The 24,136-nt window shown below is 41.6% G+C and overlaps 1 protein-coding gene across 1 annotated transcript in view; it reads right to left on the minus strand.

Annotated features, from left to right (window-relative positions):
* Window positions 1–8,226: 8,226 nt before the first annotated feature.
* LOC132378599 (oocyte zinc finger protein XlCOF6-like) overlaps window positions 8,227–24,136 on the minus strand; it is a 28,352-nt gene continuing 12,442 nt past the window's right edge. The window contains exons 2-4 of the mRNA XM_059945663.1: window positions 17,060–17,193; window positions 16,237–16,360; window positions 8,227–12,291 (exon numbers count right to left, since the gene is read on the minus strand). Coding sequence (XP_059801646.1) covers window positions 12,117–12,291; window positions 16,237–16,360; window positions 17,060–17,193 — 433 coding nt within the window. The 3' untranslated portion in view covers window positions 8,227–12,116. The remainder of the gene's footprint in view (window positions 12,292–16,236; window positions 16,361–17,059; window positions 17,194–24,136) is intronic.

Below are 24,136 nucleotides of genomic sequence, written 5' to 3' on the forward strand. Positions count from 1 at the left end.
TTTTAAGAGGGGAGGTGTTATGATCCCAGCCCCCTCCTTTGTGAGAATCGCAAGAGCACCCGTTAGGGGGGGGGGTCAGTAGACCCAGGAAGTGAGAGAGAGAGAAACGTGAAAAATTGCACGTCCCACCAGGGATACAGAATAAGATGCCAGCAACTATTGTCTCATGGAGACCACGTGAAAAGCCCTCGGGCAAGGTGGGCTGGTTGAGAGAGAGATTGCATCATCCCAACCTGATTGACACCTGTGACCCCGTGAGGAAGTATAAAGGAGAGTCTCAGGGGGACAGCCCCTGAGATGCACCAAGAAGACACGAGAGTGTCCCGCAGCAGCGGGAAGCCATTCTGAAGGAAGCCACATGCGTTAGATTCCGGGATTGGAATCTGTGGCTGGAATCACAGAAAACCGCTTTAAGTAACATCGGGGGAGAGGAAACCAACGCTCCCCCGATTTCACGGAAGATTCATCGAGACTCGGCAAGTTCTTTCTCTTCTCCCCCAATCTCTCTCTCTCGGTCGCCCCGCGCAAAACCCAGCGATTCTCAAAGGGCTGAGGCCTGCAGACTTTCAGAGTGACTTTTATATTTCCAACGGACAATCTATTAACCCCTAGACACCAGCAGAGCTCACTTCTTAATGATGATTATCACTATACCTGCGCTTTAGATGGAATGTTGACGATGTGCACTATCTGAATGTATGTATTAACCCTACTTTTGTGTCCCTTTATAAATAAAAACGTTTGAAAATAGTGACACCAGACTTCAACAGACCTCTCTATCTTTGCTGGTAAGTTATCCAGTTACGGGATTCGTAACACCTGGAAAATAAAAGAACCTCTGCGACGTGCCTCTACAATCAGACGGTGTTTTACCTGGTATTGATGGAAGTACAAGATTACTGGTCGTGGGCGGGAGCCCAGAATTCCGGGGGGAGCATGGACCCGGTGTGCCCGTTCGAGCTCAGGCGGGTTCGGGAGCAAATCTTTCCCGAATATCTCACAGAGAAACTCGGCGAAAAACTTCACTGTTGATCCCTGTTCGGTGGCCTCTGGCAATCCAAGAATTCTAAGATTGCAGCGTCTGCTGCAATTTTCGAGATCCACCGTTTTGAAAAGGAGTTACACTTTTCCTCTAAGCTGGAACAGAGAGTCTCCAAGTATCAAACACGACTTTCTAAATCTTCAGAAGTCGAATCGATGCGAGATAAGTGTTGGGCATGTTTGTCCACTTTGTCGTTGATCCCATCAAGTTTGTCCAACTGTTTGAAAGCGGTTTTGAATTCCTTTAAAATTTCATCTCGGAGCTGACCGAGCGCAGCCAGGGTCTCGTCTGAGAGAGCCGGAGCTTCCTTTCTCCCGGATTTAGAGCTCTTGCTAGACATTGTAAGTTAGAGGTTCTCACAGGCAAGTAAGAGATACTGAAAAAGTTCCCAACTAAGGTTTAAAAAATGGAGACATTTAGTGCAAAGATAGCGACAGTAACGGAACAAAAGTTTGGAGCAGCTAAGCAATCGCCATCTTACCGGAAGTCCAATCCTAGGTAATTTCTGAAGTAAGTACATGTTCGGCACAGCATTGTGGGCTGAAGGGCCTGTATTGTGCTGTAGGTTTTCTATGTTCTATGTACTATGACCCATGCAGCATACTCCTCACACTGACTGCCACCCGTGTATCCCAACTCTGCTTTCTACTGGTTAACCAGTTCTCTATTCATGCTAATAAATCACCCCCAACTCTATGCATCATTATCTTATGGATAAGTCTTTTATGCGGCACTTTATCAAATGCCTTCTGGTAATCCAAGTAAATAACGTCCATTGTTTCCCTCTATCCACTGCACTCATTATATCCTCAAAGAACTCCAGTAATTTGTCAAACAGGCCCTGCCTTTGCTGAATCTATGCTGTGTCTGCCTGATGGGTCCATTTCTTTCCAAATGCCTCATTATTTCTTTTTTAATGATAGCTTCATGCATTTTCCCAACTACAGATGTGAAGCTAACTGGCCTATAGTTACCTGACTTTTGCCTACATACAATTTTGAACAGTGGTGCTACATTATCCTTCTTCCAATCTGCTGGGATCAACCCAGAGTCCAGAGAATTTTGGTAAATTGTCACCAAAGCCTCAACTAAAACCTCTGCCATTTCTTACAGTACCCTGGGATGCATTCCAACAGGACCGGGGGGCTTGTGTACCTTTAGACCCACAAGTTTGCTCAGCACTATCTCTTGAGTGATAGCTATTGTATCCTCAGCCTCCATCACATCCATATCATCTCTCTTTGGCACGTTAGATGTGTCATCCACTGTGAAGACCGACTCAAAATATCATTCAAAGCCTTGGCTATTTCCTCATTGTCCAATATCAATTCCCCCTTCTTGGCCTCCAAAGGACCTATGTTCACTTTAGCCACCCTTTTCTGCTTTATATAATTATAAAAACTTCTACTATCAGCTTTTATATTTTGTGCTAGTTTATTTTCATCATTGATATCCCCTTTCTTTATTGCCCACATCGTGGTTCTTTGTTGTTTTTTAAAAATTTTCCAATCTTCCAGTTTCCCAGTTTATGCAATTCAAAGTCATCCAACATGATTCAAGGGAAAGCTCAATAATCAGCTTTTAGACTCCTTCAGCATAAAGTCTTAGCATCCAGAGTGCTCGGTGAAAGATCCGATCATAAAGCCTTCCTTGACAAGGTTACTTTACATATAGGTAGTATTTTCTTGCAGTGGGAGTTCAGCAATGGTTTTTCCATTCTCTCAAGGTAAAGCCAATTTGCTTAAAGCTTAAATGTGACAATAGCCCATGTCACATTTATAATATCAACCCTAACAAGTTCAAACTCCATTTTCTGTTCCAACTCTCTGCAGAAAACAAACTTGGGGAAGCTAAATGTTTCAAAAAATAAATCATACAAATATCTCAAAGAGGGATATTCAACATGATTAGCCAGAAATGTCACAGAGACACCAGAGAGACTGCAGATGCAGGAAATCTGGAGCCAACTGACAAAGTGCTGGAGGGACTCAGCAGATCAGTCAGCAGCTATGGAGATAAATAGATAGGTGACATATTGGATTGAGATTCTTCATCAGGACCGTGAAGAAAGATGTGAGATTGCTATGTATAAAAAGGTTAGGGGAAAGAGTGGAGCAAGAGCTGGTGGGTGATAGATGGATCTTCGTTGGAGAGGAGGTGTTAGGTATGTGTTAGGTGATAGACTGTGATGCAAGAAGCTGGGAGGTGGTAAGTGGAAGGGCAAAGGGCTGCAGAAGATGGAATCTGACAGGGCAGTGGACCATAGAATAAAGGGAAGGAGATGGAGAGGGGAACCATGGAAGGAATGCATGCGTGATGGGCATATGCAGAAGGCAGGAGATGGGAAAAGACCATTTTTTCCAGTTGGAAGCTTGTTTTTCTCCAGTTGCAGAAGCTTGAGCAGCAATGGGAAGGAGCTGGCAGCTTTTTTAAAAATGTAGCAACTCTGCCAATAGAAGGAAGGTAGGCTAAAGTGGAGTGGCCATTTTGGAGTGGGAAGCTGAGGCTTTAGAAAGGAGGCACAGGTGAGTAGCAGATAAGAACAGGCAAGGGTTTTTTTATAATAGTTAAATAAAAAGACCCCAAATCAAAACTAATTAAATAATGTAGGGTGCAGCATCAGGTGATGTGTCGTAGCTGTATGATGTGGGAACTGGTGGACTCCAATGTGGTCCCTGGTGACCACATCTGCAGAAAGTGTTGGTAGCTTAAGGACCTCAGGCTCAAAGTTGATGGCCTGGAGTCTCAGCTTTAAACACTACAATGCATCGGACAGGGGGAGAGTCACCTGGATATTGTGCTTCAGATCTATTAGGCTAACTACTTCCAATTTGGTCTGTGGTTGGGGACAAGAGAGTGTGGCAGTGATTGAAGCAGGTGGGGGATTCCACAGAGAGTGCTGGAGAAACCTCAACTCTTGAGCTTGTCCAATAGATCTGAGAATTTTACTGACAGGAGTGGGGGCTGTAGGAAGGATGAGCAACCAAACTGTGCTTCAGTAAGCCATTCAAAAGAGGGAGAAAAGAGAAATATGGTTTTAATTGGGGATAGCTCTGCTGCAAGGATTGAGAGTCTCAACAGCTGTGCAGCCTGAGTTCAGGACTTCTCATTAGACCTGCCGAGGAATTTGGATTGGGACTAGAAGATGAGTGGCCCATGTAGATGCTAATGATGTAGGAAGAACAAAGAAAGATGGTATTTGAACAGTAATGGGTTACATTAAACCGCAAAACTAAAAAAGGTAATTATCTCTGATAGTTACCTGAGCCACATGCAAATGGGCACCAGGTTAATAAGATCAAAATTAAATGCATAATTCAGAAATAGGTATGGGAAAAGCAGGTTTGAATTCATGGGACACTGGCATCAGTACTGGGGAAGAAGGGAGCAGTTTTGATATGGTGGGCTCCACCTAAACTATGCTGGCAAATTGCATAACTAGGGCTGTGTTCAACAAACTCGAAAAGTATGGACAAAGTAAAAGGGAAAGAGAGGGCAGAACAGGTTACTAAATTCTCCAGAATAAAAAATAAGAAAGTTTAGAAAGAGCTAAGAATTTAACCTCAGGCAACATGGAGACAAAATTGAGAAGAATGGCAGAGAATACGGGACTAAAGGTGGTATGCACAGCATATTCAAAATAAGGAAAGTGAGCTTACAGTGCAGCTAGAGATTGATGTGGGTATCACAGAACTGCAGTTGAAAGATCACAGCTGGCAGCTAAACAAAGTTACACATCCTAACAAAAAACAGACAGGTGGGCAGAGGGGTGGGGCGACTCTGCTGGTAAAAAAAACCAAATCAAATCCTCAGAAACTAGTGACATAAGATCAGAAGATGTAGAATCCTTTTGAGTAGAGTTAAGAAACTGCAAGAGTAAAGGACCCTGATTGGAGTCATATACAAACCTCTGAATAGTAGACAAGGTATGGGGTACAAATTACAATGGAAAATAGAAAAGGCATGTAAAAAGGGCAATGTTATGATGGTTATGGGGGAATTTCAATATTCAGGCATATTGAGAAAATCAGGTTGGAATTTTTGGTTGGGTGGAGTAGCTTCTAGTCAAGCCCACTGGGGAGAAGGCAATCTTAAATTTGGTGTTGTTCAATGAACTAGATTTGATTAGGGAGCTGAAGGTAGATGAACCCTTAGGAGTCAGTAATCATAATATGATAGAATTCACCCTGCAGTTTGAGAGAGAGTAGCTAAAATCAGATGTATTGGTATCACAGTTGAGGAACGATAACTACAGAGGTATAAGAGATGAACTGGCCAAAGTTGATAGGTACGAGACACTAGCAGGAATGATAGAACAGCAATAATTGGAGCTTCTGAGAATACTACAGAAGATGCAGGAGCCATGCATCTCAAAGAAAAAAAACATTCTAAAGGGAGTATAAGGCGACTGTGGCTAACAAGGGAAGGCAAAAATAGCATAAAGCAAAAGAGAAGACATACAATATAGCAAAAATTAATGAGAAGTTACAGGATTGGCAAGCTATGAAAAGCCAACAGAAGGCAACTAAAAAAGCAATGAGGAATGAAGATGAAATATCACGGTAAGCTAGCCAGTAATATACAAGAGGATACTAAACATTTTTACAGATATATAAAGAGAGGCAAGAGAGGATATCAGACCCCCGGAAAATGATACTGGACAGGTAGTTACAGGGAATAAAGATATAGTGAACAAACTGAATTAGTATTTTGCATCAGTCTTCACTGTGGAAGACATAGGCAACAGGTTAAAAATTCAAGAAAGTTAGGGGGCAGAAGTGAGTGCAACCACTATTACTAAGGAGAAGATGCTTGGGAAGTTGAAAGATCGGAAGGGAGGTAAGTCTCTTGGACCAGACCAAGGTGCTGAGGGAGGTAGCTGAAAAGATTGTGGAGGTATTAGTTGTGATCTTTCAAGAATCGGTAGATTCTGGAATGGTTCACAAGGACTGTAACATCACATATGTCACTCCACTCTTTAAGGGCGGAGACAAAAAGGGAAATTATAGGTCAGTTACTCTGATTGCAGTAGGTGTTAAGAGCCTATAATTAAGAATTGGGTTGTAGTGTACTTGGAGGCACATGATAAAATAGGCCAAAGTCACCCTCCTTTGCATAAGGGAATTTTGTCTGAGGGATCTGTTGGAATTATTTGAATAAGTAGCAGGCAAATTAGAGAAAGGAGTGTCAGGTGGATGTTACTTAATTGGGTTTTCAGAAGATCTTTGACAAGGTCTGCTAACAAGATTAGAGCCGATGCTGACACGGAACGATGCTAACACAGATGGAAGATTGGCTGACAAGCTGGAGGCAAAGAATGAGAATAAGAAGGGACTTTTCTGCTGGCTACCAGTTGCTACTGGTATCCCACAGGGGTCTGTGTTGGGTCTGTTACTTTTCACTTTATATGTTAGTGATCTGGATGGTGGAATCAATAGTTTTGTGGCTAATTTTGTGGATAATACCCAGACAGCAGTACTGAAGAAGTAGGGAGCCTTTGTGGAAATCTATGGAATGGTCAACATTTTAGCCAGAGACCCTTCAGCAGGAGTCCTGCCAAAAGGTCTCAGCCCAAAATGTCAACTGTACTTTTTTCCGATAGATACTGCCTGGACTGCTGAGTTCCTCCAGCATTTTGTGCGTGTTGCTTGGGAGACTTTGTGCACAATTCTTTGAAGGTCAACTTGTAGGTTGAGTCTGTGGTATTGAAGGCAAATGTAATGTTATCATTCATTTTGAGAGGACTGGCATGAAAACAAGAATGTGATGCTGTGGCTTTATAAGCTGTTAGTCAGACCACATTCAGAGTATTGTGACAAATTTGGGCGCCATATCTAAGGAAGGATATACTGGCACTACAGAAGGTCCAGAGGAAGTTTACAGGAATAACCTGCAGAATCTCTTGTGTTTAACATATGAGGAACATTGAATGGCTCTGACCCTGTACTTGCAAGAATGAGGGTGTCTCTCATTGCAACCTATCAAATATTGAAATTCTTAGATACAGTGCATTGGGTGAGTATATTTCCAATAGTGAGTAAATCTAGGACCAAAGGGCACAGTCTCAGAATAGAAGGACATGCCCTTAGAACACAGATGAATAGGAATTTCTTTAACCAGAGGGTGGTGATGAATCTGTGGAACTCATTGCCTGAAGATGGCTGACAAGGCCAAGTCAATGGACATATTTAAAGCATAAGTTGATAGGTTAATGATTACTAAAGGCATCAAAAGGAGAATGGAGAATGGAGTTGACAGGGAAAATAAATCAACCATGGGCTGAATGGCTTAATGGCTCCCAAGCTTTTTGGTCTTAAGGGAAAGAAGATGACAGGATCGTGAAGAAAACATCTCGGGATTATTTATCTGATAATACGTGTACATCAGGCCATCTCAGCATGTTCAGAAGATCAGGAAGAGGCCCTGGTAGTAGTTTGGGAGACTGAGAAAGCATTGATATTGAGCTCACTGTTCCTTTATGTCCTTAGTGTTGCCAATTGCTCTTTGCGAACAGACAGAAGGAAACTAATGCAAGAGACTCAAGTGGTTTCAGAAATCAGAAACAACAAAAGCTGCCTCTCAGCTAATTCAAAATCCGTGGACCCTTGGAAGTTCGAGTCTTTCAATGCTCTTACAAATAACCAGTGGGATCAGCAGATTAGCATGCAAATACAGCTTACGAGCACTGCTGAAAACTAAGAAGCAACAAGACCAGCCTACAAAGCAGCAGATTTACTGCCAAAAGTTTTTAAAAACAAAGGGAAACTGTACTTCTTTATCAAGGCAGTTTTCATGGCCACATTTAGAGCGAGTAAATCATTTAAACCAGAGAGCTGGAAATGGGGACATCTTTCATCAATCTGTTTAGACTAAAGCACAAACAGCAGCTCAGGACTGCACGGGTCTCAAGAGCCATCTTCTTGTTTTACCACAGCACTGTGTGCTTCTCAGATTTCATATAAACTATTCCTGATCAACTGCACTGCAGGTTGTTCCTCTTTGGCAACGTTACTTGGCCACGTATTTAGCTCAAATAATACATTATCATTTCCACAGTCAATCCATATCTGCTTGTAATTTGTTAGTACGGCCTGGAATTCCAGGAAATTGAAAATGATCTGGCTAAAGAGAGAATCAGAATCAGGTTTAATATCACTGCACATGTCTTCAAATTCGTTGTCTTGCAGCAGCAGTACATTGCAATTTGTAATAACTTATAAAAGCTAAAAATTACAGTGAGAAAATTATATATAAACATTTGATTAAGTAAGTAGTGCAAAAAGAGCAAAAAATTCATGGGTATATTGTCCATTCAGAAATCTGATGGCGGAGGGAAGGAAGCTGTCCCTGAAATGTTGAGTGTGCTGTTAGGCCCCTGTACCTCTTCCTTGATGGTAGCAGTGAGATGAGAATTTCTCATACATGAAATACAGCTGCTGTTGTGTTTCTTCGTAATTGCATCAGTATGTTGGATTCTGGCTATATTGTTGGAGATGTTGACACCCAGTAACTTGAAACTGCTCACCCTTTCCATTTCTAATCTTCCCCTTCCTGAAGTCCACAATCAATTCATTGGTCTTACTGACATTGTGTGCATGGTTGCTCTTGTAACACCACTCAACCAGCTCCTGTACGCCTTGGCATCATCTGAAATGTGGTTAACAATAGCTGTATCATCAGCAAATTTATAGATGGCATTTAAGCTGTGCCTAGCCACACAGTCATAGGTGTAGAGAGAGTGGAGCAGTGGGCTAAGCCCACGTCCTTGAGGTGCGCCAGTGTTGATTGTCAGTGAGGAAATGTTATTTCCAATCTGCACTGACTGACCTTCTGGTGAGGAAGTCAAGGATCCAGTTGCAGAGGGAGGTACAAAGCCCCAAGATTTGGAGCATGTTGATTAGAACTGAGGGTATGATTGTGTTGAATGCTAAGCTGTAATCAATAAAAACAGCACCCTGTCATAGGTTTGCTAATGTCCAGGTGATCCAAGGCTGAATGGAGAGCCACTGAAATTTATCCACTGTAGAACTACTGTGGCGATAGACAAAATGCAGCAGGTCCAGGTCCTGGCTTAGGCAGGAGTTGATTCAGAATGAGAATCAGGTTTATTATCACCGTATGTGTTGTTAAATTTATTAACATAGGAGCAGAAGTTCAATGCAATACATAATATAGTAGAAGAAAAATAATAAAAATAAAAAAATAAGTAAATCAATTACAGTATATATATAATGAATAAAAATTGTGAAAAAGTGAGGTGGTGTTCAAGGGTTCAATGTCCATTTAGGAATCGGATGGCAGAGGGGAAGAAGCTGTTCCTGAATCGCTGAGTGTGCGTCTTCAGGTTTCTGTACCTCCTACCCGATGGTAACAGTGAGAAAAGGGCTGGGGGTCCATAGCCTGTCAGAATGCTCTCCACAGTACACCTCTAGAAGTTTTTGAGTGTTTTTGTTGATATACCAAATCTTTTCAAACTCCTAATGAGTATAGTCACTGTCTTACCTTCTTTATAACTGCATCAATATGTTGAGACTAGGTTAGGTCCTTGGAGATCTTGACACCCAGGAACTTGAAACTGCTCACCCTCTCCACTTCTGATCCCTCAATGAGGATTGGTATGTGTTCCTTCATCTTACCTTTCAAGTCCACAATCAGCTCTTTATTCTTACTGACATTGAGTGCAAGGTTGTTGCTATGACACCACTCCACTAGTTGGCAAATGTCACTCCTGTACGCCCTACTGCCTCCATCTGAGATTCTACAAACAATGGTTGTATCATCATCAAGTTTATAGATGGTATTTAAGCTATGCCTAACCACACAATCATGTGTATAGAGAGAGTAGAGCAGTGGGCTAAGCACACATCCCTGAGGTGTACCGCTGTTGATCATCAGCGAGGAGGATATGTTATCACCAATCTGCATAGATTGTGGTCTTCCAGTTAGGAAGTTGAGGATCCAATTGCAGAGGGAGGTACAGAGGTCCAGGTTCTGTAACTTTTCAGTCAAGATTGTGGGATTCTGGCCATGACCAACCTCTTAAAGCACTTAATCACAGTAGATGTGAGTGCAACTGGACAATAGTGATTGAGGCAGCTCACCCTGCTCTTCCTGGACACTGGTATGTTTGTCACCCTCTTGAAGCAGGTGGGAACCTCTTACTACAGCTTTGAGAGTTTGAAGCTCTCTCATATTAGTGAATGACTATCTCTCTCAGTTAACTCATGTTAATCAATTGAATAGTTACATCTTTATGCATTTTTCTTGCAGGTTGCTGTTTAAAAAGGCTGTTTAACATATTTATCTTTTGTTAAATCAATGGATAGGAAGGAAGAATTCTCACTTACTCAAGGCTCCTGTAACATTAGGTCGTGGAAAACATTTCCACGCCAATGAATTACATTTAAAATGTACTCACTTAGACAAATACAGCGACAAGTGTGCGCACAGCAGTCATAACAGTGGCCATGTAATCAGTAACTCAGTCCCTGGTTGAAGGATAAATATTGGTTAGTGAGTTAATATACTTCAAAATAAAAAAGATAGGACACACTCAGCAGGTCAGGTAGCCTTTGCAGAAAGAGAAACAGTGTTAACTTTTCAGCTCTGAAACCCGTTTTCAGAATTGGGAAAGACAGCTCAAAGCAATTTTAAGTTGCAGGATAAATGGGTAGGACAAAGGGAATGTACATAATAAGGTGAGGCCAGGTTATATAGGTTCATGGGAGCAGTTAGAGGTGATTATACATCCTTAACTGTGTTATGTGCTACTAACAGCAGGGCCTTGATATACCTGGCAGGTTACACCGTACTGTTAGAGAGAGAATAAATGAGCCAAAGTAACAGAGGCAGAACTGGCTCGTTCTAATACAGACAGAAAGTGACTTAACTAAAGTTCGAGAATTCAGTAGAGTCCAGAAGACCACAATGTTCCAAATGACTGATCTAGTTGCTTTTCTTTGACTGGGAGGGCAGGATTAAAAAAAAAATATATTCACTAGTCAGGCCAAATGGTTATAATTCCATTACTTGCTTGAAAGATGGAACCTCTAAAGGTGCTACATCACAGTATCAATGTAGAGTATATGATCTAGTGTCTGGGGCAACGTCATCTTGTTTTGATATGCATTATCGCTGAATCAGTTCCAACACTCAACAGAGTACATCATGGTAAGTATTCCTCCATAAATACAGATAAAATATAATTTCTATGTTATTTTATTTCAGGAAAAGTTCATTTACTGTATATTAAAGCAATGTCTACTGTTGCAAGTTGGTTTAAATGAAAGGACTAATTTATCTTTAATAAAGAGCTTCGTTGCACTTCAGATTACAGTGAAATTACCCGAATCTGAAACAATTACTTTTTGTACTGCAAGCAGACAATTGTTAGTCAGCTATGAGCTGGATGCTGATGGAAACACTTCAGCGCTCTCAATGATGTCATCATGGAAACTTGGACCAACAGTTGGACCATCACACTGTGCTGAGAATAAACATGGCCCAAAGGTACAGCTAAAAGCATATTCACTTCTCTCCAGCTTTGCTTTTGGTTTCAGGGATTCTAATTATAGAACTATTTACTAGAGGCTGGGGTAGCAGATTGGTGTTAATTTCACCAAATTAATTAACTCTTTTGTAAATACTCTTAATTTTTCTAAATTGTCGTGCCGTTCTTATTAAGTTATTATAATCCACTTCACAGTCTCTTGAATAATAATCACGGCTAATGCTGGGATTGAGCTTACTCAATTGTGCAAATTCTAACCAGTTAACACACAAAGCTACAATTGTCTGTACATACAAGGTTTTGCACAGTTAATTTACTTGCAGTTCACTGGCACACTCCAACTCAGACATACCAGAATGTTTGCAATTTTGGAAGGTATTCCCAGCTATCAGCAAGGCTAGCAAATACTGGCAGCTTCTCCACAGTGGAGATAATAGCTACTGCCTCACTAACCTCCTTCAAAATATCTCCCCAGCCTGCAGTTGCAAGATCTCATAGAGTCTTGTAGTTTGGCAGTATCCAGGATGACAACAGAAGCCACTAAACGCTATACTGTGAATGACTTCACTGTAGTTCTGTCTGTATGCTCCTTACTGATTCTTCCACCCCTTTCTGGTGTTTCTTTAGATGTTTTTGCAGAAGTTGCTTGTCAGGAGAGGAGTAGTCACAGAAATGACACCTAAATCTCTCGCCCGTGTGATGTCTGCGTACATGGAGATCCAGGCTCTTCTTCTGAATGCTGCATAACAGAGGGAAAAAAAAATCAAAGACAAGTAAATGTGATTTTTAAGTATCATTGTGTCTATCACGTTATGCAGAATCATTTTATACAGAAAGCAGTTCTGCTCTGCCTGCTTTTTGTTGATGGCATAAGACACATTTCAAAAGCACCATGGCAGCATGAGAAGAGTTGCCCACTTAGTGTGCTTCTGCCTGTCAATCCTTAACCAGTTCTGATTGTGGGACTCTCTGCCTACTGAGATTGCCTGATGTTAGTAAGGAATCAGTGAACTAACATTGTATGAACAGTGCTGCTGTGCTGAATAAAAAGACAACCGCCTGTGACATCAAAGGTTTCAAAGGTACATTTACTGTCAGAGAAATGTATACAATATACATCCTGAAATGCTTTTTCTTCGCAACCATCTATGAAAACAGAGGAGTGCCCCCAAAGAATTACCAGCAATTAAATGTTAGAACTCCAAATTCCCCCCAGCTCCCTAGCTGCAGATAAAAAGATTAGGCTATATATATGAATTCCTTTCCTTTAGTTTGTTAAAACTAGCTACAATCTTAAATTTCTACACATTTCATTAATGACAGACTAGTAGAGTGCAACAAGTCTTAATGCTTACTTCACCAGACACTCTGACTGTAAAACTGGTACTTCATTAATGCAGAACATCTAAGCTGTTGGATAGCTTCTGGTAGTCAAAAAGCTAAGAAATCTGACTAAAACATCACTAAAAATACCTTTACTGAGGAAACTGTGTTAAATTATCAACACAAACAGTGAAGGGGTGAATGATGGTGTGGCAAGTTCGGGGGATGAGCCGAGATGGTGTGTTGTAGAATCCTAGGCATGAAGCTCCAATGCTCGTTCAACTGGCACGGGAGCAAGGTTGGATTGCTCTGGGCAACGAAAGAAATCAGGGCCCACGTAAAGAAGTTTCACTGCCTGTACAACTTGCGATCAGTGCGAGGTTGGATCGCTCTGGGTGCTGAGCTGATTTGAAGAGCCTGAGAGCGGCTTTGGGCTGAGGGACAGAACTTGGGCCAGGAGTAAGTCGCTGGGTGGCATGATCTAGGCCCGAACCCTTTCGCAGCAGTAATACCTGGGTCCTAGTGCGATGTATGATTCACTGTTTAGACAATTTAAATGCTGACCCAGGTGAGAGTATATTTCTCTTGTTCTCCACGATGGTCATCTCTGTGGTGCTGAAGCTACGAAGACTACTCCGGCTGCTGTGCTTCACGCCAACTAGTAAGATGAACTGATAAGTGAGCCTTTGGGCCTACTCTGTGCCATTCTGGGGTTCAAATCGGAGGACTCAGTTTTGGTTTGGAACGCTGTTGTTCACTTCAATTGTTTGCATGATATGTATTTCTTTCTTCTTGTGTGCATCAAGTGTTGGTCTTTGATTTTTATTCTTTTTTTTCTTAAATTGGGTTCTTTCAGGTTTCTTGCTTTGTGGCTACCTGTACGTAAACAAATCTCAAGGTTGTATAATTTATACATTCTTTGATAATAAATGCATCTTGAATCTATTCTCAGTAGCTAAAATTCCCTTGTGTTACCTGGAGCTGTTCTGACCTTTAAGTAACGACTTTGCACATTTGGAGAGGAGGAATATGTAAAACCTAAGCCTCGACCACCAGGTTCAAGAACAAAGAACATCTACTTCCCTTCAATTGTTTGGTTTTGAACTACCTGGCAAAACTTAAATCATCACTACAGTTTAGCAACACTATGACCACCATAATCACTGGCATTAAAATGCATTAAAACTTATGTTTAATATGTATTTGTCTTGTGAATTCTGCTTATGCTCTGTGCCTGTCAGTCTGCTGCAAACAGGTTTTTCAATGCACCTGTACGTACATGTACTTGTGCAGATTATTATAATTTGACTTGATTCAATAAAGAAAATTTAGCAAACTGATGTCAATTTCAAGCCTTAAATTTATTAAACACTCATTGAAATTCACAATACTCATCTATTCTTACATTTATCAATTCTAATAATGATCAGCAACTATCCCATAATTGTACTTTTTTGATGCAACTTAATTTTGTTCAAGTAATTTTCTGCATAACTTGTGCTGAAAATACCAATGTACCAGCTTCCTGCATAACTGTGTAGGAAATCATACCAGTGCCCAAGAGCAGGATGAGCTGCCTCAACAACTATTTCCTAGTTGTACTCACATCTACTGTGATAAAATGCTCTAAGAGGTTGGCAATGGCCAGAACAAACTACTGCCTAAGCAAGGATCTAAACCCACTGTAATTTGCCTGTCATCACAATAGGTCTACAAGGTGAAAGAATAGGACCTATCAAGTGTGACAGTGGGAAAGTGTGTTTGGAACCGGAGGAAACAGCAGAGGTACTTAATGAATATTTCAGTATTCGCTATGGAAAAGGATTTTGGTGATTGTTGTGATGACTTGGGAGCAGTCTGAAAAGTCTGTAGATATTAAGAAAGAGGATGTGCTGGAGCTTTTGGAAAGCATCAAGTTGGATAAGTCGCCAGGACCGGATGAGATGAACCCCAAGCTACTGTGGGAGGTGAGGGAGCAGTTTGCTGAGCCTCTGGCGATGATCTTTGCATCATCAATGGAGATGGGAGAGGTTCCGGAGGATTGGAGGGTTGCAGATGTTGTTCCTTTATTCAAGAAAGGGACTAGAGAAAGCCCAGGAAATTATAGACCAGTGAGTCTTACCTCAGTGTTTGGTAAATTGATGGAGAAGATCCTGAGAGGCAGGATTTATGAATATTTGGAAAGGTATGATTAGGAATACCCAGCATGGCTTTGTCAAGGGCAGGTCGTGCCTTACGAGCCTGTTTGAATTTTTTGAGGATGTGACTAAACACACTGATGAAGGAAGAGCAGTGGATGTAGTGTATATGGATTTCAGCAAGGCATTTGATAAGGTACCCCATGCAAGGCTTATTTAGAAAGTAAGGAGACAGGGGAATCCAAGGGGACATTGCTTTGTGGATCCAGAACTGGCTTGCCCACAGAAGGCAAAGTGTGGTTGTAGACAGGTCATATTCTCCATGGAGGTTGGTCACCAGTGGTGTGCCTCAGGGATCTGTTTTGGGACCCTTACTCTTCGTGATTTTTATAAATGACCCAGATGAGGAAGTGGAGGGATGGGTTAGTAAGTTTGCTGATGACACAAAGGTTGGAGGTGGTGTGGATAGTGTGGAGGGCTGTCAGAGGTTACAGCGGGACATTAATAGGATGCAAAACTGGGCTGAGAAGTGGCAGATGGAGTTCAACCCAGATAAGCGTGAAGTGGTTCATTTTGGTAGGTCAAGTATGATGGCAGATGATAGTCATGAGTCGATGGCTCAAGAAAGTGGCATTCATCATTCAGGACATGCCCTCTTCTCACTGCTACTATCATGGGAGGTGGTACAGGAACCTGAAGGCACAGATTCAATATCTTAAGAACAGCTTCTGCCGCCCCCCCACCCCTGCTACCACCAGCAGGTATCTGAATGGACAATGAATCTAAGAACTCTACTTGACAGTTCCAGTGATCTGTGTGCAGTCCTGACCCCAGGGCCGATCTGTGTAAAGTTTGGGTTTCCTCTGTGTGTTCTGGTTTCCTTTGGCATCCCAAAGCAATGCAGATTACAGAATGGTATGCGGGGAGAGGGGGGTTGTGAGATTCAGAAAGGCAGCTTATAGAAATGCAAGTTCGCAAGATACATTGTTGAGGCAGCTCTACATCTCGTGTCGCTCTTTTTCAAAATGTTGAAGTTATGTGACACATTTTAGGAAAGCCAGAGGAAAAATATAATTACAGGTAAACATACTGGCCATTTCAGTACAGAACCTTTTGGATGTTGCCTTTCAATCTCTGGCTCAGCAACTGTAGAAATGCATGGACTGAGAAAGATAAGCCAGCTCAGGAAGATGATTATTTGCAATATGATTACATTAACTTACCAACTGTATGAACACAACTGGCATTTATAAGGCTTTTCAGTGGAATGTGTACGGGAATGCCGTCTCAGAGAACTGGCATCAATGGAGGCATACTGGCAGATGGTACACTTGAAGGGTTTCTCACCTTTAGAGATGAAAGAACAATATGTCGTGTAACCATCTCACTCAGACATTGAATGTACAATTGCTTCCATTCTTCTCAGACCTACTTCCCATCTCTACTTCAAACTGGAGAAATAAATATATAAAATCAGAATATCTGACTGTGACGTGCCAAAATTGGGCACAAAATATCTACGTAGTAACTCAGGCACTGACCTTTGGGGTCTAAAACAGAAGCGTCATGTTCACAGAAATTTAGTTTACTTAAAATAGGACATATAGACAGTGCAAATAGGCTAATCTTAAAAGCAACCAGCAAGGGCTGTTTATGAAGTATCATTCTACTCGTGTAAGGAATTAAATTTCAAAATTAAGACTTATAAATTTAATTTTCTCTATTTCCAAAGAAAATAATATTGGCCAGCTTTATATAATTTGGAAATACGGCCCTGATGCAGAACTTTGACCTGAAATGTGGACAATTTCTTTCCTCCCACAGATGCTTGTTCAACCCACTGAGTTCTTCCAGCTGATTATTTGTTGTCTGATTTGGAAAACTCCACCCATTCCTTCTCGAGTACCTCCTTGCCAATGCACACCTAATGCCTCACTGGAGACACAAGAGACAGCAGATGCAGGAAATCTGGAGCAACACACAAGGGAGTCAGGTGAAGGAGGGAGACGAACAGTTCAGACCTTCATCAGGGCACATTATCCTCACCTGTATGGATTCGCATGTGCTGGATCAAAGATGCTTTTAGTCTGGTTTTATAGTCACAGTGCTGACAATGAAATGGTTTGATGCCCGTGTGTGTTCCCATGTGTCTCTGGAGAGCCAGCTTAGAGGAACATTTCCTGTGTTCAAGGAAACAAACTTGTCACCTTCATAAAACATTTCATGTTTCCTTTATGTTTTAAGGCCAGAAGTTATTACTTAATAATCACTTTCTTATTTAACCCTTACTCTGTAGCGATTACAACAATTTACAATTACTTAGTCTCTTTACTAACACATCACAAGAAAATTAAATACTAAAGATATTGTTGATGCAAAAACCATTATAACAGATATTATAGAACACTGTCAATGTAATCTTTCCACAGTCACATTTCCAATCAATATTTTATCTTAAGAGAGTCAATTTTCTAGATCAAAGATATTTGATTCAAAACTCTTAGGATTGCACATAGTGTTTCATCTATTCTTGGCCAGAATAGGAATTCTTTATCTATTACAGCTCCAAGTGATGGAATTAAATTATTAACAAGACCTAGATATATTTACATTGCACCTTTAATGGCAAAAAAAACATTCAAAGCATCTTGCAAATGTACCTAATAAAGTTTGACCAAGCAGGAGTAGAACAGATGATTAAACAGGATGGCCTAAAGTGGCAAGGCCCTATGCTTTGGAATCCCCTTTCAATCTCTCTGCCTTGAGCCACCCTGCCCCAGCATCCCTCACCAAGCCTGAATAAACCTGCCTGGTATGTCTTTGGACTGGGGGGAAACCAGAGTGCCTGGGACAACCCATGCATTCCACAGGACTCCTTACAGAATGGCGTTGGAATTGAACTCTAAACTCCAGAGCATCCCGAGCAGTAATAACGTCACGCTACACTACCGTGGCACCAATGATACTAATGATTTTTAAATGAGATAATGGTTTCTGCCTTTCTTCCCCTTCACAGAGTTCGAGACTGTGATTCCCACCAGGGTGAAAATATTTCTCTTCAATTCAATACTTTAAATCTATCCCTCTCCATCCATCCTAATTAATCTTTAAGAGATTAATTCAGAAGTGATCCTTGCACTATCTTATGTCTTTGCACTGTAATGCTGCAACAACATAATAAATGTCATATGTCAGTAACAACAAATCTGATTCTTTGAGACGCCACCCACTAGTTTTAGCCTTTTAGACCCCCAGGAAGTCTCAGCACTCTGAGTGAAACCCTCAGTACAACTGCCATCAACTTCACTCAGAATCTTGGCTCTTTCAATGAGATTTTCTTTCATTGTTCTAAATGTATTTACCAATCTTACTTAATCTCCACTGGAACAGCAGCCCACTCATCCCAGAAATCAGTTTACTGAATTAATTATTCCCGGACAAAAGCATACCAAACACTACTTCATCTTGGTAAGACATCACCACCGTATTCTGGCCTCCTTGTACTTGCAATCCCAATTGCTGTACACGTTTTCTGGGGTTGATGAAGCAACACATCCAGATCCTCCCTCCATTAATTAGTTTTAAAAATTTATATTTCCATTGATTTTTTGCCACTGACTTTCCACAAAACATTAACTGTAAACTCAGTTTGTGAACCACTTGTCAAAAACAACAGGGCAGATCTGATTGCCAGACACATGCTCTTACCAATCTGCTGTTATCTACTAACTTGTTCTAGGGGTCAATCTTCTGACTGCAGGCTGGGTTGCAGGGAACCATTGGGGTCCTGTGCTGCAATAAATCAGAATCATACCACACACTAAAAGGACATTCAGACCATCCATTTAGATAATCCTACACTAGCCCTCCTCACTTATTCCCATATCCTTCTCCAGCGTCTACCACTCACCTACCCAACACAGAAAATTTACAGTAGCCTATTAACCTACTGACCCATGTTGTTGGGATGCAGGAAGAAACTGGATCCCTGAAGAAAACCTGCATGGTGAACATGCTAACCTTGTAGACAACACCAGAAGTCACAATTGAACCCAGATCACAGAAGGTGTAGACAGCACTTCTATGATATCACTTTGAGACTGACGAGTTCTACCTTGGGAATGGCTTCGACAACTGGTACGGATTCATCCTCAAGTCATCAGCCAAAATGCTTAGCTTAAACATTGCAAAATAAAGTTGAGATTTTCATTCTTCTCTCACAAGCTGAACCATAATAGTTCATAGCGAAGGTCAACAGTAGTTTATAGAACAGCTGAGTTTCTGTTTAAAATATGCTAAATAAAATCTATTGATTTCTAATGGATAACAGAATACTAGACTTCCTGAATGTGTTGAATAACTTGAAATTTGAGGGTAAAAGGAACACATTTCATACTGGTGAGATTGTATAGCTAACCTAGCAGATTTAAGCCATTGGTACTGATTGCCTAAGACTCTTCCTTGCCAGTACACATTACCCAACTACTTTCAGTTGCACTGAAAGCTCATGCATAATAATTCAACAAATTACAGACTTTTGGAAACTACTGCTTGAGAGAAATCACTCTAGATTAAATTTCCTTGAGAAGTAAAAAAAGCAAAACTGAACCTAAAGACAAAGTGGAAACATGTCACTTCTGTTAGATTGTGAGAATTAAGTACTTCCTTGTAGTTTTTTTTTTAAGAGCCATCAGGCATATGTCCGTTTTGCATCTAGTCTTATGAAGGAGAGCTAAAACAATAACCTGCATTTTGTTTCTGGATTGTACTTACAAGCTGCTTTGATCTATTTAAATTAAATCTTTGTAGTGTCACATGAAATCTTTACAGTCTCAGATATTAGATATTTAGGAGCTAAAAAACCAAATCAAATTGGATCTAGATTAATATACCTAATGGAATAGATACTGTACATACATAGAAAAGGGGCCACAACTCATTCGAACTGTTGATGTTTCTTATAACATAAACTAAAAGGATTCATGATTTCCAAACAAAACTTCAAAGAGACTCAACTCTCTGACACATCACTGATCTGCACGACCTCTTTTAAAAAAAAACTGCTAGCCCCATATTGAATTCAATTATACATAAATTATACTCAGTATTATTAAGGATCCTGCTCACCCATCCAGCATCCTCTTTTGACTTTCCACCACCAGGCAGGACAGTCCAGTGTATAAAAACAAGAACAGTTTCTTCCCTCAGGCCATTAGGGTTCTGAGCTCCCTAACGGTATTCAAAGTGTCACTGGTTAATCTTTTCTATACCTGATAATATTTAATTTATGCACTTTAGTTTGCTTATTTATGTGTAATCCATCTGTAGGTTTCATTCTTACTTTCATAAGTTATTATGTGCTATGTATTTTACACCCTGGTCGAAGAAAAGTTGTCTTGTTTGACAGTATACATGTATATTGTTAAATGACAATAAACTTGACTTGAAATATCATTATCAGAGTCCACTGTAACACACCAACAAACACTGTTTTATTCCTCCATGATTTTGGTTTTATAAAGTTACATATGGCGTAAGTGCCATATGCCTTGTTATCTGAAGTACACTCAGCTTAAATTTTCTTCAATGACCATACACTAGCTCAGAAGCTTGTTGAACAGTCCCAACAATCCTGGAAAATTGATTCAAATCAATACTGCCTGGACACTACTAACAGAAACAAGGGCTGTAAGATTCCACTAATACACTGAGATCTACATGAATGCAAAAGATTCTCTAGATGCTAGAAATCCAGAGCAACGTACAAAATGCCGGAGGAACTCAGCAGGTCAGGCAGCATCTACGAAGGGGAATAAACAGCTGACTTGTCAGGCTGAGACCCTTCATCAAGACTCAGAACTATAGATGCGCCCCCACATTTTAATAGTATCGTCCATCTTAGCACTTCAGTAGCTTTTAATTTTACTGCAATCTAAAGCCTTGGGTGAGTGCATGTGCATAAAGCTGAGTAGGAGAAAGGGGCTTGAAATAAAATACTAGTCCTTTGCTGCCCTCTTTTGGAATGCACACACATGTGAGGCAGCTGCATGTCAGGTATTATTTTCTCAAGGTTAACACATTTGCAGTGACTACTGCTGTAGGTTTTCACAAATAAAACAACGAGGTATTTTATATTTAAGAAAAAACTGTGACAACTCACTTATTAAACTCCAAAAAACTGAAAACAAAGTGCGGTAGAAGTACTTCATGTAATTACGTCAGACACACCTCTTAAAGTGAACCCCAACTCATTGTTGGTGGTTGAGAATTACGTGTGTTTCACCAGTTACATGACCCTACACAACCCCCAGAATTCACTAAAACCGGCACTGTGAGTCTGTCCAGCTCGGGTCCTGTGTTCCGTGGGTGGAAGAACAGCAGGTGCCTCTGGCTTGTCCAGAGATGTGTTGACTCGCTTGGTCATGTTGTGTTGGCAGGGACATCTAGCAGAATCTCCAAAACTTGGGCCAGTTTAAGGCGATCTACCGAAACACATTCAGGTTTACCCCTCTTAGCTGTGATAAAATGTGGAACGTGCCAATGTAAAGGGGCCTAAGGGGATGCTAGTGTACACCACGGTAGATGAAAACAAATGAGGTGGAACGTAGGTCAACAGGAAGCGAAGACTGCTGTACACAATGATGGAAGGCAGGAATAGGTACAAAGGAACTGAAGTTACTGAAGAGAGGCTGACCAGGTAATCAGGAATAAAATCAGCTGGCACTCATAAAAGCTACCTGCATACCAACTGAGCCACAGTAAAAGCACTTTATGTAATCATGTCAGACACCCCATTCAGTGTCAATAGTTGTGAATTCTGTATGTTTCCACCCATTATATTACCCTGCACTGTTACATTATTTAAAGAAAAAAGCTCAGAATATAATTAGAAACATAGAAAACTAACACCACAATACCTTAGGCCCACAAAACTGTGCCGAACATGCCCTTACCTTAGAACTACCCAGGCTTACCCATAGCCCTCTATTTTTCCTAAGCTTTATGTACCTATCCAAGAGTCTCTTAAAAGACCCTATCGTTTCCGCCTCTACCACTGTCGCCGGCAGCCCATTCCATGCATTCACCACTCTGAGTAAAAAACTTACCCCTGACATCTCCTCTGTACCTGCCTGAAAACACCTTAAACCTGTGTCCTCTTCTGCTAGCCATTTCAGCCCTGGGAGAAAGCCTCTGACTATCCACACGATCAATGCCTCTCATTATCTTGTACACCTCTATCAGGTCACCTTTCATCCTCCGTCGCTCCAAGGAAAAAAAGACGAGTTCACTCAACCTATTCTCATAAGGCATGCACCTCAATCCAAGCAACATCTTTGTAAATCTCCTCTGCACTCTTTCGATGTTTTCCACATCCTTCCTGTAGTGAGGCGACCAGAATTGAGCACAGTACTCCAAGTGGGGTCTGACCAGGATCCTATATAGCTGCCACATTACCTCTCGGCTCCTAAATTCAACCTCATGGTTGAGGAAGGCCAAAGCACTGTATGCCTTCTTAACCACAGAGTCAATCTGCGTAGCAGCTTTGAGTGTCCTATGGACTCGGACCCCAAGATCCCTCTGATCCTCCACACCGCCAAGAGTTTTACCATTAATGCTATATTCTGCATCATATTTGACCTACCAAAATGAGCAAACTCACACTTGAACTCCATCTGCCACTTCTCAGCCCAGTTTTGCATCTTATCAATGTCCCGCTGTAACCTCTGGCTGGAAAATCTCAAGGATTGGACCAAGCTGGAAAAGACTAGAGACGTTGGGACAGAGCAGCATTGAAGGAAATCGTCCTCCAACTGGAAATTCCAGATGCGACCTAACGACGAACTTCCGACAGCCCTCCACACTATCCACTATCCAACCTTTGTGTCATCAACAAATTTACTAACCCATCCCTCCATTCCTCATCCAAGTCATTTATAAAAATCACAAAGAGTAGGGGTTCCAGAACAGATACCTGAGGCACACCACAGGTCATCAACCTACATGGAGAATATGACCCATCTACAACCACACTTTACCTTCTGTGGGCAAGCCAGTTCTGGATCCACAAAGCAATGTCCCCTTGGATCCCATGCCTCCTTACTATCTCAATAAGCCTTGCATGGGGTACCTTATCAAATGCCTTGCTGAAATCCATATACACTACATCTACTGCTCTTCCTTCATCAATGTTTTTAGTCACATCCTCAAAAAATTCAATCATGCTCGTAAGGCACAACCTGCCTTTGACAAAGCCATGCTGACTATTCCTAATCGTATTATGCCTCTCCAAATGTTCATAAATCCTGCCTTTCAGGATTTATCCTGCCTCCATCAACTTGGTCAAGATCCAAGATGGCGGCGCGACGCAGCTTGCAGTGGCCATTCCGGAACTGATTATCTGTTATTTGTGAAGTGGGTGCCGTGCGCAATCATAATCGATTGAAAACGGACGTGGAAGCACGGAGAAACATCGGGAAATCTCCAGGAAGACCTTCTTCGTTGCTGCTGCTGCTGCTGTGAGGTCCGGGACTCTGCTGGGAAGAACAGGCTCCCAGTCCTCGGGGTCGCGATGCCGAATTAATACGTTCAGCAGAGGATGGTGCTTGGAGAAGCTGTGCCGGAGGGGATGGTCGTCGGCTCGGAGGTTCGACGGACTCGGTGTCCGCTGTGGTCAGGTCGCTTTCGGTGTGTGCTGCGTCTGCAAGGCTGGTTTCGACGGAGCTTCCATTGTGTGCTGTGTCTGCAAGGCTGAGTCGGGCGGCGCCTTGGAAGTCCATAGCGGGGGTATTCCCTTCTGCTGCCGGCATGGGATGGCGAGTCTGTCAGGACCCTGGAGACTTGTGGAAACTGTGGTGATTTCTTTTGAACTTACAGTCCTTTAACATCTTGGACTATTTTTACTGTGCCCATAGTCTTTTTTTTTATCAATTATGTTACTGTTTGCACTGGTGTAATTATGTGGTTTTGTGCAGGTCTTGTAGCTGTAGATTTTGGTCTTGTTTTCGTCTGGTGGATTTGGAGCTCTTTTCCGGGGAACACGCTAGACGGTAGCGCGATATTAATACGCAGCAGCCTCTCCAGACTCTGGATTGGGGATTGCCAAATGTTATGTCGATTTTCTGA

Source organism: Hypanus sabinus, chromosome 20 (genome assembly GCF_030144855.1).
Source record: "Hypanus sabinus isolate sHypSab1 chromosome 20, sHypSab1.hap1, whole genome shotgun sequence".
Classification (NCBI taxonomy): Eukaryota; Metazoa; Chordata; class Chondrichthyes; order Myliobatiformes; family Dasyatidae; genus Hypanus; species Hypanus sabinus.